The 17,752-nt window shown below is 48.2% G+C and overlaps 1 protein-coding gene across 1 annotated transcript in view; it reads right to left on the bottom strand.

Annotated features, from left to right (window-relative positions):
• Window positions 1-17,752, bottom strand: part of rab13 (RAB13, member RAS oncogene family) — a 59,956-nt gene that overhangs the window by 36,186 nt on the left and 6,018 nt on the right. Inside the window, exon 2 of the mRNA XM_059980154.1 lies at window positions 335-395. Coding sequence (XP_059836137.1) covers window positions 335-395 — 61 coding nt within the window. The remainder of the gene's footprint in view (window positions 1-334; window positions 396-17,752) is intronic.

Below are 17,752 nucleotides of genomic sequence, written 5' to 3' on the forward strand. Positions count from 1 at the left end.
CGTAATTTTAGCGCTGCGTGTAGCACACCGCTACACTGTCAAGTGTTGTGCTGACCTCTATGCTACCGTGCTGCCCCTCATCTTAAAAACCCCTGGGGCACAGGGAGAACCTGCAAACTCCACGCACAATCTGCACCAGAGGTCGGGAGCTACAGGTCTCTGGAGCTACAAGTACCCACTACGCTGTTTAATATGCCCTCCACACCCTCACACCCTCTCTTGCTTTGAGGATGGTGACTCATTAATGACAATATATATATTTTTACAGCCTGGGGCAAAGGGAGATTGGGCACAAAGGCCAAGGTTGACAGCCAGTGCTGGCTTTCATACTCACCAGACCTGCAATTTGATCTTCTTCCCACCGACATCTATGGTCTTGATCTTGAAGTCAATGCCTGGCGAGATGAAGAAAGGTGTGAAATCATTACACAGTGCATTGGCTCAAGGAAGAGAGAAGTAGCTGGACACTGGAGGCAAGAGATGGCCGTGGGTTAGGCAACAACTGGAACACCCTGTGTGGTTCAGAAAGCCCCAGAGAAGATGCTGGAGAGGTTGACTGGTATGTTTGCGGGGGGATTCTGAGTCTGGTGGTCCTGGCCCTCTCGATGGACATGTCCTTGAAAGCAGACATGCTGCAGCTGCTGATGCATTGGGCTCTTTTAACTACCCATCGTAGAGCCCTCCTGTCCACTGCAGGTTTCTGTACCGCACAGTAATAGGATGTAGACCAGCTCCTCAGAAAGCAGAGGCAGTGGTGAGCTTTCCTGACTGTGTAGGATGTGTTCTGGAACCATGGGAGGTTCTGTGAGAGTTTGAAACTGCCTCCAGTTCCCACTGCTGTAAAGAGAGATTTGAGTGGTACAGGTTATGGTTCCAACACCAACTCCCAGCTCCATGGAAGCGGAGCGCCAGCACTGGCAGAAAATGTGGAATATTTACAAGTGTACCTATCACTATTAATGACCACTGTTTACACTGTAGGCTGCCGAGAGAGCAAACAACCAGAAAAACAAGAGAGGCAGACGCCAGAAATAGTGCAGGCATAATGAGCACTCTTTGTCAACACTGTGTTTACAAACTTCTTCTTATGGGAAGTGACTGGACTGGTCTGGAAAAAAGCCATGAATGACTGTGATGAATGTAAAAGAAAGCATTAGTGAGGCTATAGAACAGCGGTGCAATTGACCCCCCCCCCCCACCACACACACACACACACCCCGTCCCCCCAAAAAAAAGGTACAGAAAGAAATAAAGTGGTTTAAAGTTTGTTACATGCACATTGAAACACACAATGAAATGCATTGGAGGGTGTGCTGGGGCAGCCTGCCAGTGCCACCATACTTCTGGCGCCCACGTAGCGCTCCCACAACTTACTAACCCTAACCTGTACGTTTTAGACTGTGGGAGGAAACCAGAGCGCCCGGAGGAAACCCATGTGGACACAGGAAGAACGTACAAACTCCTTACAGGCAGCGGCAGGAATTGCACACTGACACTAAAACAGAAGGCTAACCACTACACTGCCATGCCAAAGTACCAGAAGCAGACTGATTTCTAGACATCCAGGGAGATGGGGAGAGAGCAGGACATGGTATTGGGAGAGAGAAGATACAAAAGAGTGCAGATGCTGGAATCCAGAGCAGTAAACAAGGAGCTGGAGGAACACGTCGAGACAGGTAACATCCATGGAGATAAATGGATAGTTGACGTTTGGAGTCAAACCCCTCACCTGAAAAGGAAGGTGATTTGATTAAATGGCATAGCAGATTCAAAGGGCCAAGATCTTTGTCTTATTTTCTCCAATGTGGATCTGAAGGGCATCTCAGAATGGAACTAACTCTCAAGAACAACTCCTTAACACTTGGTAAATACATCCTGAACTTCTGTGAATGACTCCAAACACTGCTTTGACAGACTCCCACTGGTGTAGTTTCCAATTTATTTTTACTTTAGATGAACTCAACATTATTCAGACTTCAGAGACCGTTGGGGATCACTCGTCTCCTCCTGAGGGTGGAAGGGGAAGGTGGAATTCCCCATGTTGAAAACAGCTGAAATGAGACTTTAGGACCTTATTCCCCAGAGCACAGGCAAATGAAAGGAGATTTAACAGAGGTATGAAAAATAATGAAGGATATAGATAGGATAAATGCAAGTAGGCTTTTCCCTGAGGATGGGTGAGTCTAGAACTAAAGGTCATAGGTTAAGGGTGAAATGTTTAAAAGGAACCTGAGGGTTAACTTCTTCACTCAGAGGGCAGTGTGAGTACGGAACAAGTTGCCAGCAGCTACGGTGGATACAGGTTCAATTGCAGTTTGGACAGGCACATAGATGGGAGTGGTATGGAGGGCTATGGTCTAGGTGTGGGTCAATGGGACTCGGCAGAATAGAAGTCTGGCATGCACTCAATGGGCTGAATGGCCTATTTCTGTACTGCATGCTTCTGGATTCCATGAGTTACTAAAATGGAATGTGCATGGGCATGGAACATGATAAACATCGACTGCAGGCTGAGATTTGGAGAGAAAATTGGTATTTCAAAACAAAAGAGCCAAAGCTTATTTCCTTTCACAGATCAGAGGCATTTTATCTGTGCAATCCTAAGTCAACTCTCAGACATTGAAATGACATTTGTGAAGGAAAGCAGCCTTCTTAATGTAAGAGCAGAGCAGCGATGCAAGGCAGAAACAAATGTAATTGGGCAGCCACAGTAGCGTACTGGTTCACATAATCCCTTGTAGCACCAGCGAACACCGATCAGGGTACGATTCTCACCACTGCCTATTCTCTCTGTGACCACGTGGGTTTCCTATGGCTATGCCAGTTTCCTCCCACGTTCCAAAGATGTACTGGTTAGAGATAATGAGCTGTGGACATGCTATGTTGGTGCTGGAAGTGTGGTGACCATGGGAAAAACGGGGGGGGGGGGGGGGGGAGGAGCACCGGATGGAGGCGATGAGCAGGCAAGGAGATAACATGAGAGAGGGAATGGCTTCACCATCTCCCATCCTCTTCTCCCTCTCTCATGTTAACTCCTTGCCCACCCATTGCTTCCCTCTGGTGCTCCTTCCCCCCCCCCCCTTATTCCTTTCTTCCATGGCTTTCTGTCTCTTTCACCAATAAATTTCCTAGCTCTTTGCTTCATCCCTCCCTATTGCCCGGTGTTTCTCTCTCCCCGCCCCTCCCCACCTTTCAAATCTTACTCTTCAGCTTTTTTCTCCAGTCCTACCAAAGGGTTTTGGCCCGAAACATCGACAGTGCTTTTTCCCATAGATGCTGCCTGGCCTGCTGACTTCCTCCAGCATTTTGTGTGTGTTTAACTGATCTAGTTACATTTGCCTGCATCTGGCCCAAATTCCTCTAATCCTTTCCTATTTAATGGAGGCCATGCGTATTTCTTCCGATGTAGGATAGTATTCGATCCACTGGCTTTGGTGCTCTTACTCCTATCTCCCCTGTGACCACATTCCATCAACTCCCTCCAGATTTCTACCCTCCTCACCAGCTAACTCAGGGGCAATTTACAACCACCAATTAAACCAATAGAGTTATACAGCACAGAGGCATGCCCTTCGGTCCAACTCAACCCAGCTGCCTACCTGAGTTAGTTCTACTAGCATATCCATTTTGCCCATTTCCCTCTAAATCTTTCCAACCCATGTTCCTGTTCAAATACCTTTTAAACATCTACCATTTCCTCTAGCATCTAGATGAAGGGGCTAGTCTTGTGTCCATTCCTGGGCAGCTGACTGGCCGGGGTGTGAACCGGACACTCAGCTGCTCAAGTAGCCGTTTGCCCGCGACGGTGGCCACGCCCCGGTACGCCGCTTCGACCGGCGGTTAAGCCGGGTGAGAGGAGCCTCATACCCCAGTGAGATAGGGACGAGAAGTCAGCTCCAGCGGATGGGGTGGACGACGGGAAGGCAGCTCTGCAATGCTCTGCGGAGAGCGAAGGCCATGACGACGCAGGGGAGAAGTCACGCTCATCCACTTCAGCCAAGGAAGTCCCCAGCTGTGACGACTACTCACACCGCTGCATCTGAGATCGAGAGAGTGGAACTGCCCCAGTGAAATGGCTTTTCCGCTGTTCCTGTCTTTGTCGGTTGTGACCAATGACCAACACTTCTTCCAGCATCTTGATCCACTACGCTGTGAGAAAACGGGGCCCCTCAGGTCCCTTCTGACAGGCTCAGCGTCTCTTCAGAGGATTTTCAGGCTCCTGTACAGGATTTCCCGGGCAGGGAAATGTGCAGTGGATGATTTGTGTTGACACTCCTCACCTGGACCGAAAGATAGCCAGGGTACAGAGGGAAGGGGAAGGGGCTGGGGCAAGAATTGACAGGTGTTGGTGGATCCAGGTGAGGATGGGAGAGTGAGAGAGGCTGCCAGGTGACAAGTCACAGGACTGCAGATAGTGGGGAGTGATAGGAGAGGAAGGTGGAGGATGGAACCAAATAAAGGAGGAAAGGAGGTGGAGAGTGGCAGATGTGAACAGTAGGGGAGGGGGTAAACGCATTGGTGATGGGCAGGTAGAGTGGTTGGAGGGTGGACACTTTATCTGCCCATAGGAGCAAATTAGGCCATTTGGCCCATCAAATCTCCTCCGCCATTCCTTGCCATCTCCCCAAAACCTTTGACGGCATTACTAATCAGAAACTATCCATCTCCGCTTTAAATACACCCAATCATTTAGCTTCCACAGTCATTTATGACAATAAAATCTATAGATTTGCCAGCCTCTAGCTAAAGAGATTCCTTCTGATCTCCATTCTATTCTGACATCGTGCCCTCTAGTCCTAGACCTTCCCCCCACCCCCACCCCCAATCATAGGAATGTTTTCTCCATGTCCACTCTACCTAGGGCTTTCAATATTCTATGTGTTTCAGTGAGACACTGCCCTCATTCTTCTAAACTCCAACAAGTACAGGCCCAGAGACATCAACTCTCCTCGTACATTAACCCTTTCATCCTGGGAGCATTAATCATCTGATAGGGCTCAGAAATAGATATCGTGCATTCAACTTATATTTTGAAGAAGGTCCCACTTCACAGCAACTCGGAGATTGCACGCAATCTTCAAAGCTCATTTCCTTCGACTGCTCAGTTTATCAGTGCGATCTGCAGATATTTCTAAGATTCCTGAAACCCAAGTTCACCAAGGGACTAAGAAAGTCCGTGGTGCAAGATAGAAAAGAAAGGCAAGGCATTATCCAACTCCTCTCTCCCATGCACACACTTTGGGTCATGATACAAGAGTTCAGAATCTTGTCTGGAAGGTGGGGGAGGGGCACCCCAGACAGACTGGCACTTATCCAGGACAGGACTAAAGTGTCACCCTATAGATTGTCTGGAAACGGGGTGGGAGGGGCACCCGGAGGGGCACCCCAGACGGACTGGCACTTATCCAGGACAGGACTAAAGTGTCACCCTATAGATTGTCTGGAAACGGGGTGGGAGGAGTACTCCTGACAGGCTGGTGATCCTGCAGGACAGAGCTAAAGAGGGAAGAAGCTGGAACAGGGGAATCCCTTGACATCACAGGGAGAACCTGCCAACTCCACACAGGCAAATCCGATGTCAGGACTCCTCTCTGTGGAGAGGCAACTTGATAGAGCTGTACAAGGTAATACGATGCCTAGATCAAGTGGATAGCCAGAGACATTTTCCCTAGGGTGGAAATAGCTAACATGAGGGACATAACTTAAAAAAGTGTTAGGAGAAAAGTATAAGGGGATATCAAAGACAGAAAATGATGGGTGCACTGAATAGGTTGTCGGGGGTAGTGGCAGAGGCAGATACATTGGGGATCTTTAAGAGACTCTTAGATTTGGGACCCACATATTCTGGTGCAGTGTGGGCGAGGGTCGGTGGTGGCTGTAGAGGCCGATCGGGGACCCACATATTCTGCTGCAGTGTGGGCGAGGGTCGGTGGAGGCTGTAGAGGCCGATCGGGGACCCACATATTCTGCTGCAGTGTGGGCGAGGGTCGGTGAGGGTTGTAGAGGCCGATCGGGGACCCACATATTCTGGCGCAGTGTGGGCGAGGGTCGGTGGAGGCTGTAGAGGCCGATCGGGGACCCACATATTCTGGTGCAGTGTGGGCGAGGGTCGGTGAGGGTTGTAGAGGCCAATCGGAGACCCACATATTCTGGTGCAGTGTGGGCGAGGGTCGGTGAGGGTTGTAGAGGCAGATCGGGGACCCACGTATTCTGGTGCAGTGTGAGCGAGGGTCGGTGAGGGTTGTAGAGGCAGATCGGGGACCCACATATTCTGGTGCAGTGTGGGCGAGGGTCGGTGGAGGCTGTAGAGGCCGATCGGGGACCCACATATTCTGGTGCAGTGTGGGCGAGGGTCGGTGGAGGCTGTAGAGGCCGATCGGGGACCCACATATTCTGGAGCAGTGTGGGCGAGGGTCGGTGGAGGCTGTAGAGGCCGATCGGGGACCCACATATTCTGCTGCAGTGTGGGCGAGGGTCAGTGGAGGCTGTAGAGGCCGATCGGGGACCCACATATTCTGGTGCAGTGTGGGCGAGGGTCGGTGAGGGTTGTAGAGGCCGATCGGGGACCCACATATTCTGCTGCAGTGTGGGCGAGGGTCGGTGGAGGCTGTAGAGGCCGATCGGGGACCCACATATTCTGGTGCAGTGTGGGCGAGGGTCGGTGAGGGTTGTAGAGGCCGATCGGGGACCCACATATTCTGGTGCAGTGTGGGCGAGGGTCGGTGAGGGTTGTAGAGGCCGATCGGGGACCCACATATTCTGGTACAGTGTGGGCGAGGGTCGGTGGAGGCTGTAGAGGCCGATCGGGGACCCACATATTCTGCTGCAGTGTGAGCGAGGGTCGGTGAGGGTTGTAGAGGCAGATCGGGGACCCACGTATTCTGGTGCAGTGTGAGCGAGGGTCGGTGAGGGTTGTAGAGGCCGATCGGGGACCCACATATTCTGGAGCAGTGTGGGCGAGGGTCGGTGGAGGCTGTAGAGGCCGATCGGGGACCCACATATTCTGGAGCAGTGTGGGCGAGGGTCGGTGGAGGCTGTAGAGGCCGATCGGGGACCCACATATTCTGGTGCAGTGTGGGCGAGGGTCGGTGGAGGATGTAGAGGCCGATCGGGAACCCACATATTCTGGTGCAGTGTGGGCGAGGGTCAGTGGAGGCTGTAGAGGCCGATCGGGGACCCACATATTCTGGTGCAGTTTGGGCGAGGGTCGGTGGAGGCTGTAGAGGCCGATCGGGGACCCACATATTCTGGTGCAGTGTGGGCGAGGGTCAGTGGAGGCTGTAGAGGCCGATCGGGGACCCACATATTCTGGTGCAGTGTCGGCGAGGGTCGGTGGAGGCTGTAGAGGCCGATCGGGGAACCCACATATTCTGCTGCAGTGTGGGCGAGGGTCGGTGGAGGTTGTAGAGGCCGATCGGGGACCCACATATTCTGCTGCAGTGTGGGCGAGGGTCGGTGGAGGTTGTAGAGGCCGATCGGAGACCCACATATTGTGGTGCAGTGTGGGCGAGGGTCGGTGAGGGTTGTAGAGGCCGATCGGGGACCCACATATTCTGGTACAGTATGGGCGAGGGTCGGTGGAGGCTGTAGAGGCCGATCGGGGACCCACATATTCTGGTGCAGTGTGGGCGAGGGTCGGTGGAGGCTGTAGAGGCCGATCGGGGACCCACATATTCTGGTGCAGTGTGGGCGAGGGTCGGTGGAGGCTGTAGAGGCCGATCGGGGACCCACATATTCTGCTGCAGTGTGAGCGAGGGTCGGTGAGGGTTGTAGAGGCAGATCGGGGACCCACGTATTCTGGTGCAGTGTGAGCGAGGGTCGGTGAGGGTTGTAGAGGCCGATCGGGGACCCACATATTCTGGTGCAGTGTGGGCGAGGGTCGGTGGAGGCTGTAGAGGCCGATCGGGGACCCACATATTCTGTTGCAGTGTGGGCGAGGGTCGGTGGAGGCTGTAGAGGCCGATCGGGGACCCACATATTCTGGTGCAGTGTGGGCGAGGGTCGGTGAGGGTTGTAGAGGCCGATCGGGGACCCACATATTCTGGAGCAGTGTGGGCGAGGGTCGGTGAGGGTTGTAGAGGCCGATCGGGGACCCACATATTCTGGTGCAATGTGGGCGAGGGTCGGTGAGGGTTGTAGAGGCCGATCGGGGAATCCACATATTCTGGAGCAGTGTGGGCGAGGGTCGGTAGTGGTTGTGGTTCGTGGGGTCTTTTGGTTGTTTGGTCTCTTTCTCAGCTGCCACCGGTTCTCTGCGACGTGGTGGAGTCGCTCTCTCGTAGCACAGCTCCCTCTTGGACAGATTCCTCCAGGTGTCTCCATTGACTGAAATGTCTTCCCAGTTTTTAGATGTCATGTTGAATTTCCTCAGGCTGGTTTTGATGATATCTTTGATGCGCTTTCTTTGCCCTCCAAAGGCATTGGAATCTTGCTCAAAGTAATATATGGTAACATACATGTACTTTGATAGTATATTTACCTTGAACTAATTCTCAGACTGGTTTAACCGTGGTCTCACCACTGCCCTACATAACTGAAACATAATCTCCCTATTTATGCATTCAATCACTCTCACAATAAACAACAACATTCTCTTCCAATTACTTACAGTAGCTGAAAACTGGCCTTTTAAAAATCATACCTCGGCACCTCAGAGCTCTGCAAACCTCTCACTGATTCAAAAAAAAACTTTTATTCTGCATCCAAAACTGAAGAATTTATTATTTCCCCACATTATAATTTGTTTGCCCATCCGTAACCCTCCGGTGAGCTAACTGGCCGCTGTAAATGACTCCTGAAGGCAAGAGGCAAAGCAGATGAAAGAGGAGTTACTCGGACAGAACGCTGGAGGAACTCAGCATTTATGGACAGGAATAAACAGTTGGCGTTTCAGGCCCACACCCTTCTTCAGTACAGGACAGGCACTTGAAAAGGCAAAGAAAGGTCACTGTGTGGGCAGATGGGCAAAGGGGAGGGGAGAGTGGGGGGTACTCTATGGGCACTCTTCTCCTTGCCTGCCCAGCCCATCAACTTCTCCTCCGTCCCTTTTTCTCCTTGGTCCTCTCGCTTCTCCTACCAGATTCCTTTTCAGCCCTTGACCTCTTCCACCCATCGTCTCCCAACTTCTCACTTCGCTCCCCTCCTCTCCTACCCACCTACCTTCTCCCTCATCTGGCTTCACCTATCACCTGCCAGCTTGTATTCCTTCCCTTTACCGCACCCTTTTATTCTGGCTCACCAGGGTCCTCTGCCTCGGACAAGCCTTTCGAGTTGTGCCAGGTTTAACCCACTTTCCTCTCCCAGGGATGAGGTTCTTGGAGCTTCTGTTGGCGAAGTTGCCTAACCCTCCTCTTTCAGCAGCTGGGCTTGGGACTGTCCACGGCAGAATTGCCATCTGATCATGACCATGTAAACCCTCCTCCTTTCTCAGCCGGGCATGGGCTCATCCCTGGTGGGGTTATTTACCTTTGTAATTTGTGGTCATCTTTACGTCTTTGCACTCTACTACCTCATTTCATAGATCAGTGATAATAAACTCAATTCTGATTCTGTCTACTCTGTCCACAGCTCTCACGAACTTCCATCAGGGATTGGGTGTGGGAGCTTCCTACGTAGAAACTGGCTGACAAATCTAACCCATGACAACATTTCAAAAAGTCTTGTGAAAACCACAAAGGTGCTGCAGAAATCCAAACTTTGATGAAGGGCAGATTATTTCCTTCTTCACAGATGTCACCTGATCAACTGAGCTTTCACCAGTTCGAGTGTGAAATTTTACCCTCTTCCTTGCATGCCCCAACAGGAGTTGCCCCAGTGGTTTCTACAAGCTACTGGATCCTGGGATTGACGCCAGCGACATCATCCTTTCCACCTCATAATCCCATGGAAATTGTTATAAGTAATTTGCATATTTTAAAAATCCTACTTGCTTAGGCTACAGATGGAATATTGTGTGCGGTTCTGGTTGCCTCGCGTTGGAAATGGTGTGATTAAGCTGGACAGGGTGTAGTACCGATTCCCAGGAAAGTCTAATTAAGCTGGAGGTAAATTAATAAATTACAGTATCTATATTTTATCATATACACCTTTGAGATTTATTTTCTTGCAGGCATTTTGAAGAAAAAGAAATATAATAGAATTTACAAAAAAACTATACATAAAGTGACAAAGATTGGCAAACCACAAAAAAGATAAAAATAATACTGAGAATGAGTTGTAAAGAGTCCTTGAACGTGAGTGTGTAGTTTGTGGAATCAGTTCAGGGTTGAAGTGTTTATCTAGGCCAGTACAAGAGCCTGACGGTTGTAAGACTCCTGAACCTGGTGGTGTGGCACCCAGGACTTGTGCACCTTCTGCCCAATGGTAGCAGCGAGAACAGAGCTCGGCCTAGATGCTGGAAGTCTTTGATGACAGATTGTACTTCCCTGAATTATAAGGAGAGAGTTGATAAGTTGGGACTGTTTCCCCTTGAGCAAAGGAGCAAAGGAGGCTTGACGGTGATCTTACGGGGGGGGGGGGGGGGGGGCGGGGTGTAAAATTGTGAGGGGCAGAGATAGGGTAGATAGTTATAACTGTTTTCCAAGGGTAGGGAATCTAAAACTAATGGGCAGAGCTTTTAGATGAGAGGGGAAAGATTTAAAGGGAGTATCTGAGGAACAAGTAAATTTTATTATCAAAGTATGTACATGTTACCATATACTTCTAAGATTATTAATCTCAGAATAGTACATGGCAATATATATGCCCTAGTTTATTCTGCCCCAGAAGAGGTAATGGGTGCAGGGAATAAGCTGCCAGAGGAAGTGGCAGAGGCACTTTAATAACTTTAAAAGACATTTGAGCAGGTTTAGAGGGATATGGACCAAATACTGGCGAATGGGATTGGCATAGAGGGGTATCATGGTCTGCATGGGTGAGTTGGGCCAAATGGCCTGCTCCATGCTCTATCTCTTGAAAGCATTCCCAGGATCTCTGAAGAAAGACTCCCCCCAAATCCTGGGAATATCCAACAACAGCCTGGCTTAGGGGACTTGTCCCATGAGGAGCGATGAAGCAGGCAGGGAATGTACACTTAGCTGTGGAAAAGAACAAAATTCCCACAAAGGAGCATGGTTTTCCCCAGCTGCTGTGTCTGGGACCGGGATTAAGGGTCACACACAGAATAAAAGGCTCAGGGATGAGATGAGAATAAACTTCTTCATGTAGAGAATGAAACAAAATCCTTGTCGATGTTGCTGGTTTTGTCGTTGTTTTGTCATTTGGCCTGTTCTGTGTTGTGCTGCTGAACATTGGGACCATGCTACATTGGTACCGAAACGTGGGGAGGCATTTGTGGGCTTCCCCCTGCACATTGGCTGTGTTTATTGTTAACACAAATGACAATTATGATGGGTACAGATAGGGTAAATGCAAACTGGCTTTTTCCCCTGAAATCTATGAGGTCATGGGTTAAAGGTAAAGGTGAAGTGTTTAAGGGGAATGTGAGGGGGAACCTCTTCACTCAGAGGGTGGTGGAAAGAGCTGCCAGTGGAGATGGTGGATGTGCATTCGATTTCAACATTTGAGAGACGTTTGGATAGGAACATGGAGAATGGGGGGGGGGGGAGGTTTGTGGTCTGGTGCAGGTCGATGGGACCAGGCAGAATAATACAATGACATAGACTAGATGGGCATGTTTCAGTGCTGTGATGCAGACCAATATATTTTAGGATATTAATGGAATCAATGGGAATGGAGTTAGCGAGGAATTGAACAACAGGTGCAAGGGGCTGAATGGTCTCATCCTGCTGCTATTTGGGCTCTCACCTAAAAGCCACTTTCTTGTTCTTCTTCCAGACATACCCTACAATCTTTCGTGTCTGGCGGACGCTCAACGGGAACCCTCCGAATGTGGCACCTCTGAACTGTGCTAACCTGAAGGAAGTGCTCGGGCCTGATGCAAGGTTTGAGCCTAAAATTTTCTGTCTTGGAGGTTTATAAAAACCCATGGCACAGAAATGAGCCCTTCAGCCCACTATGTCAATGCTGTTCCACAGATCCCTCAAAGTAGCAGCGCAAGTTGATAAGATGGTTAAGAAGGAATATGGTGGAGTTTTTACCTTCTGTAGTTGGGACTGAGTTCAAGAGCTGTTAGGTAATGCTGCAGCTCAAAAAAAATCTATTCTTAGAACACATTTGGAGCATTGTGTTCAGCTCAGTTCATAGAAAGGACATGCAAGTTTTATAGAGGGTGCACAGGAGATTTACCAGGGTGCTGTCTGGATTGAAGAGCACACCTTACGAGGAAAGGTTGAGTGAGCTAGGACTTTTCTCTTTGGTGTGAAGGAGGATGAGACATGACCTGATAGAGATGTACAAGATAATGACGGATAGTGGACAGCCAGAGAGTTTTCCCCAGGGCAGAAATAGCTAACACAATGGGGCATAATTTCAAAGTGACTGTTGGAAAGAATAGTGAAGATGTCAGAGGTAGGTTCTTTTCACACACACACACACACACACACACACACACACACACACACACACACACACACACACACACACACACACACACACACACACGTACTGCCAGGAGTGGGGGTAAAAACAGATACATTAGGGACATTTAAGAGACTCTTATGGATGAAAGAAAAATGGAAGGCTATGGGGAAAGAAAGGGTTAGAATAATTTTGGAGTAGATTAAGAGATTGGCACAACATTGTGGGCTGAAGGGCCTATGCCGTGCTGTACTGTTCTAATCCAATTTGCCAGAATTAAACCATTATCACCCTACTCCTTCTCTATCCCTGTCCAAATGACTTTCAAACGTTGCAGTAGCATCCAACTCTGCCATGGCCTCTGACAGCTTGTTCCAGATAACCACCACATAAATCATACAGCACAAGAAAAAGGCCCGTGGCCATTTCATCCACGATGCCTACCTTAGAGTAACATGTACATAATTCACAGCCACCGACATTGAGTTGGGGCTTCACTTTGTTAGGCTGGTCTGAGGTGATAACGTTATTATGTAAAAAGTTTTTAAGCGTGCATGCTTCGGAGTTCAATAAAGTGTGTTACGGGTTTCGTTAAATATAAAATGCCTCACTTCATTTTATTTGTGGAGACCTACACATCTATGCTAATTCCATTTGCATGCGTTGTACTCACATCACAAACAGGATCAGAAAAAGCTGAAGTGGGGGTTGTAGACTCAGCAGAACTCTCCCCACCACTGAGGATATCTTCGCAAGAAAATGTCTCGAGAAGATGGTATCCACAGTGGGCCCCACAGAGTGCCCCTGTAGATAATATTTTAATTTCAAATTGTAAACGGTTATGATGGGCTGATTATTGGATATTGTTCCCGTTAGAGAAAATAAAAGGTGGAATCCATCTCTAAGGACCCCCACCACCCAGGACATCCCTCTTCTCGTCACTATCATCAGGGAGGAGGTACAGGAATCACAAGACACATTCTCCATGTTTCAGGAACAGCTTCTTCCTCTCCACTGTCAGATTTCACACCTTCCGTTTAATATCAGAGAATGTACAACCTGAAGTTCTTACTCTTCAAAGACATCCATGAAAATAGAAGAGAACCCCAAAGTTTGAGTGACAGAAAAACATTAGAACGCAATGCCCCCCCCCACCCTGTGCACAGGCAGCAGCAAAGCCTCAACCCTCCCCCTCTTATTTCAGCAAGAAGCACCAGCCCCCACCACCCACCAAGCAAGCAATAACAAGCCCTCAAAGACAGACCATGATCTGCCGTCTGGCAATCTGTTGCTGAGCACCTGTCCAAATGTAATCAAACCTGCCTCCGTCACCCCCTCTGAAAGCTAGTTCCAGATAATCACTACGTCCTCCCCTCAGATCTCCTCAAATTTCTCCTGTCTTTCTTTAATCTTGTGCTTTCTCGTTCAATGCCCTCCTGCCCTGGAAATAAGACTCTGACTATCTGTCCTATGCCTTTCATAACTTTATGAATCTACATTATAGGTTAACATTTAGCTTCAAACAAACCTATCCAATCTCTCCTTATTCAACTTCCAGTCCTGACAACATCTCTTCAGTGTTCGTTCTATTGCTACCACATCCTTCCTGTGATGTGGTGTAATGGGTAAGTTGCAGACTTAGCCAGCCCCATCATGGGCACGAGCCTCTCCAACATCAAGGACACCATCAAACGGGATGCTTCGAAAAGGCACCATCTGTCATTAAGGACCCCAGTTCACTCAGGAAATGTCCTCTTCTCATTGCTACCATCAAGGAGGAGAGACAGGAGCCTGAAGACACACACTCAACGGTTCAGGAACAGCTTCTTCCCCGCCACTATCAGATTTCTTAATGGACAATGAACCCATGAACACTAGTTCACTCATTTTTTCCTTTTTAATGCTCTCTTTTTGCACCACCATTTTTTAACTGAGTGACTTAAATGAAATACAGAATAAATTAGAACAGTACTATAAAATTGTGTATTAGTTCCTTATAGTTATTGACAGAGGAATTCAACCAGCGTACATTGATGTGTTCTTTTGATTGACTATAAATGAACAAAATCAGCACAGCCACCTTATGCAGATATGGACAGCCTTCAGACAGTGCTTTCAAAGACTGCATCTTCCAAATCTTTATTCTCATTGTAACATTCAAAATAATTGTCGACACCTTCAAATTCTTTACAGATCCTAACTTGCTGAAGTAATGAAATCGTTTAACTTTTCACTGCTTGCCCATTTCTGGCATCTCCAAGCCTGAATACTTGGAACCTCAGTGAGCAAAACATCTTACTGTTTATTTCTTGCTAACTATTAGTTTTTTTGAACAGTAACATGCAAGTGATGCTATTTAAGAACTGCTCATTTTAAGCATGGTATAGCATCTAATGGCCACACGACCGACAGTAGTTAGAAAATGTGAGGCACCAGTCGCCTGTTCCAATTAAGCAGCACTGTGTCCCAAATAAACAAAGAAATCCTGGCTATTTTCTCAATAAGTTTTACTCTCCTGAGCTGTTCCAAATAAGCAGCTGTCTCGAATAACTGATGGCCCAATTAACCAGAATCCACTGTATTCTTATCGAATTTACATATATATATTTTTTAAACCTGTATTACAATGTACTGGTCCCGCAAAACAACAAATTTAATTTGCCTCCCATGTGACAGGGTCCAGAATGTTTCTGATTGCGTCCACGATATCCTGAAGTGGGAAGGTGAACAACCAAAGGTTGTGTACATATTGGTACCAATGACATAGGTAGGAAAAGGGAGGAGATCCTGAAAACAGACTACAGGGAGTTAGGAAAGAACCTGAGAAGCAGGACCACAAGGGTAGTAATTTTGGGATTACTACCATGCGACAGTGAGTATAGGAATAGAGTGAAGTGGAGGATAAATGCGTGGCTGTGGGATTGGAGCAGGGATTCAGATTTCTGGATCATTGGGCGTGACCTGTACAATAAGGATGGGTTGCACTTGAATCCAAGGAGGACCACAATCCTGGCGGGGAAGTTTCCTCAGGCTATTGGGGAGAATTTCAACTAGAATTGCTGAGGGGGTGGGAACCGAACTGAAGAGACGGGGGAAGGGGCGGTTGGCTCACAAATAGAGAAAGCTTGTAGGCGGTGTGAGAGGGAGGATAGACAGGTGATAGAGAAGGGACGCACTCAAACTGATGGTTTGAGATGTGTCTATTTTAGTGCGAGGAGTATTATGAACAAAGCTGATGAGCTTAGAGCGTGGATCAGTACTTGGAACTATGATACTGTGAACATTACAGAGATTTGGATGGCTCAGGGGCAGGAATGGCTACTTCTAAGTGCCAGGCATTAGATATTTCAGAAAGGACAGGGAGGGAGGCAAAAGAGGTGGGGGCATGGCACTGCTGATCAGAGATAGTGTCATGGCTGCAGAAAAGGAGGAAGACATGGAGGGGTTGTCTACGGAGTCTCTGTGGGTGGAAGTTAGGAACAGGAAGGGGTCAATAATTCTACTGGGTGTTTTTTATAGACCACCCAACAGTAACAGGGACATCGAGGAGCAGATAGGGAGACAGATTCTGGAACGGTGCAATAATAGCAGGGTGGTCATGATGGGAAATTTTAATTTCCCCAATATTGACTGGCATCTCCCTACAGCAAAGGATTTAGATGGGGTAGAGTTTGTTAGGTGTGTTCAGGAAAGTTTCTTGATACAATATGTAGATAAGCCTACAAGAGGAGACTCTACTTGATCTGGTATTGGGAAATGAACCCAGTCAGGTGTCAGATCTCTCAGTGGGAGAGCATTTTGGAGATAACGATTACAATTCTATTCCCTTTACCATAGCATTGGAGAGGGATAGGAGCAGTTAAATCAGGAAAGCATTTAATTGGAGTAAGGGGAAATATGAAGCTATTAGGCAGGAACTTGGAAGCATAAATTGGGAACAGATGTTCTCAGGGAAACGTACGGAAGAAATGTGGCAACTGTTCAGGGGATATCTGCATGGTGTTCTGCATAGGTGCATTCCAATGAGACAGGGAAAGGAAGGTAGGGTACAGGAACCATGGTGTACAAAGGCTGTTGAAAATCTAGTCAAGAAGAAAAGAAGAGCTTACAAAAAGTTCAAAAAACTAGGTAATGATAGAGATTTTGAAGATTATAAGGCTAGCAGGAAGGAGCTCAAGAATGAAAGTAGGAGAGCCAGAAGGGGCCATGAGAAGGCCTTGGCAAACAGGATTAAGGAAAACCCCAAGGCATTCTACAAATATGTGAAGAGCAAGAAGATAAGACGTGAGAGAATAGGACCAATCAAGTGCGACAGTGGAAAAGTGTGTATGGAACTGGAGGAGACAGCAGATGTACTTCATGAATACTTTGCTTCAGTATTCACTACAATCAATATAGGATTGGAGGGTTGCAGATGTTGTTCCCTTATTCAAGAAAGGAAGTAGAGATAGCCCAGGCAATTATAGACTAGTGAGTCTTACTTCAGTGGTTGGTAAGTTGATAGAAAAGATCCTGAGAGGCAGCATTTATGAACACTTGGAGAGGCATAATATGATTAGGCATTGGTCTAGTGATCTGAAGGTCACTGGTTCGAGCCTCAGCTGAGGCAACGTGTTTGTATCCTTGAGCAGGGCACTTAACAACACATTGTTCTGCTGTGCCAAGCTGCTTGGGTCCTAGTGCCCTTCCCTTGGACAACATCGGTGGCATGGAGAGGAGAAGGCCTGCAGCTTGGGCAACTGCCCGTCTCCCGTACAACCCTGCCCAGGCCTGCGCCCTGGAAACCTTCCAAGGCGCAAATCCATGGTCTCACAGGACTAACCGATGCCTAATATGATTAGGAATAGTTGGCATGGCTTTGTCAAAGGCAGGTTGTGCTGTACAAGCTTGATTGAATTTTTTTGAAGATGTGAGTAAACGCATTGATGTAGGTAGAGCAGTAGATGTAGTGTATATGGATTTCAGCAAGGCATTTGATAAGGTACCCCATGCAAGGCTTATTGAGAAAGTAAGGCAGCATGGGATCCAAGGGGACATTACTTTGTGAATCCAGAACTGGCTTGTCCTCGGAAGGCAAAGAGTGGTTGTTTTTGGGTCATATTCTGTATGGAGGTCGGTGACCAGTGGTGTGCCTCAGGGATCTGTTCTGGGACCCCTTCTCTTCATGACTTTTACAAATGACCTGGATTAGGAAGTGGAGGGATGGGTTAGTAAATTTGCTGTTGAGACAAAGATTGGGGGTGTTGTGGATAGAGTGGAGGGCTGTCAGAGGTTA

The sequence above is a fragment of the Hypanus sabinus genome, chromosome 9 (genome assembly GCF_030144855.1).
Source record: "Hypanus sabinus isolate sHypSab1 chromosome 9, sHypSab1.hap1, whole genome shotgun sequence".
Classification (NCBI taxonomy): Eukaryota; Metazoa; Chordata; class Chondrichthyes; order Myliobatiformes; family Dasyatidae; genus Hypanus; species Hypanus sabinus.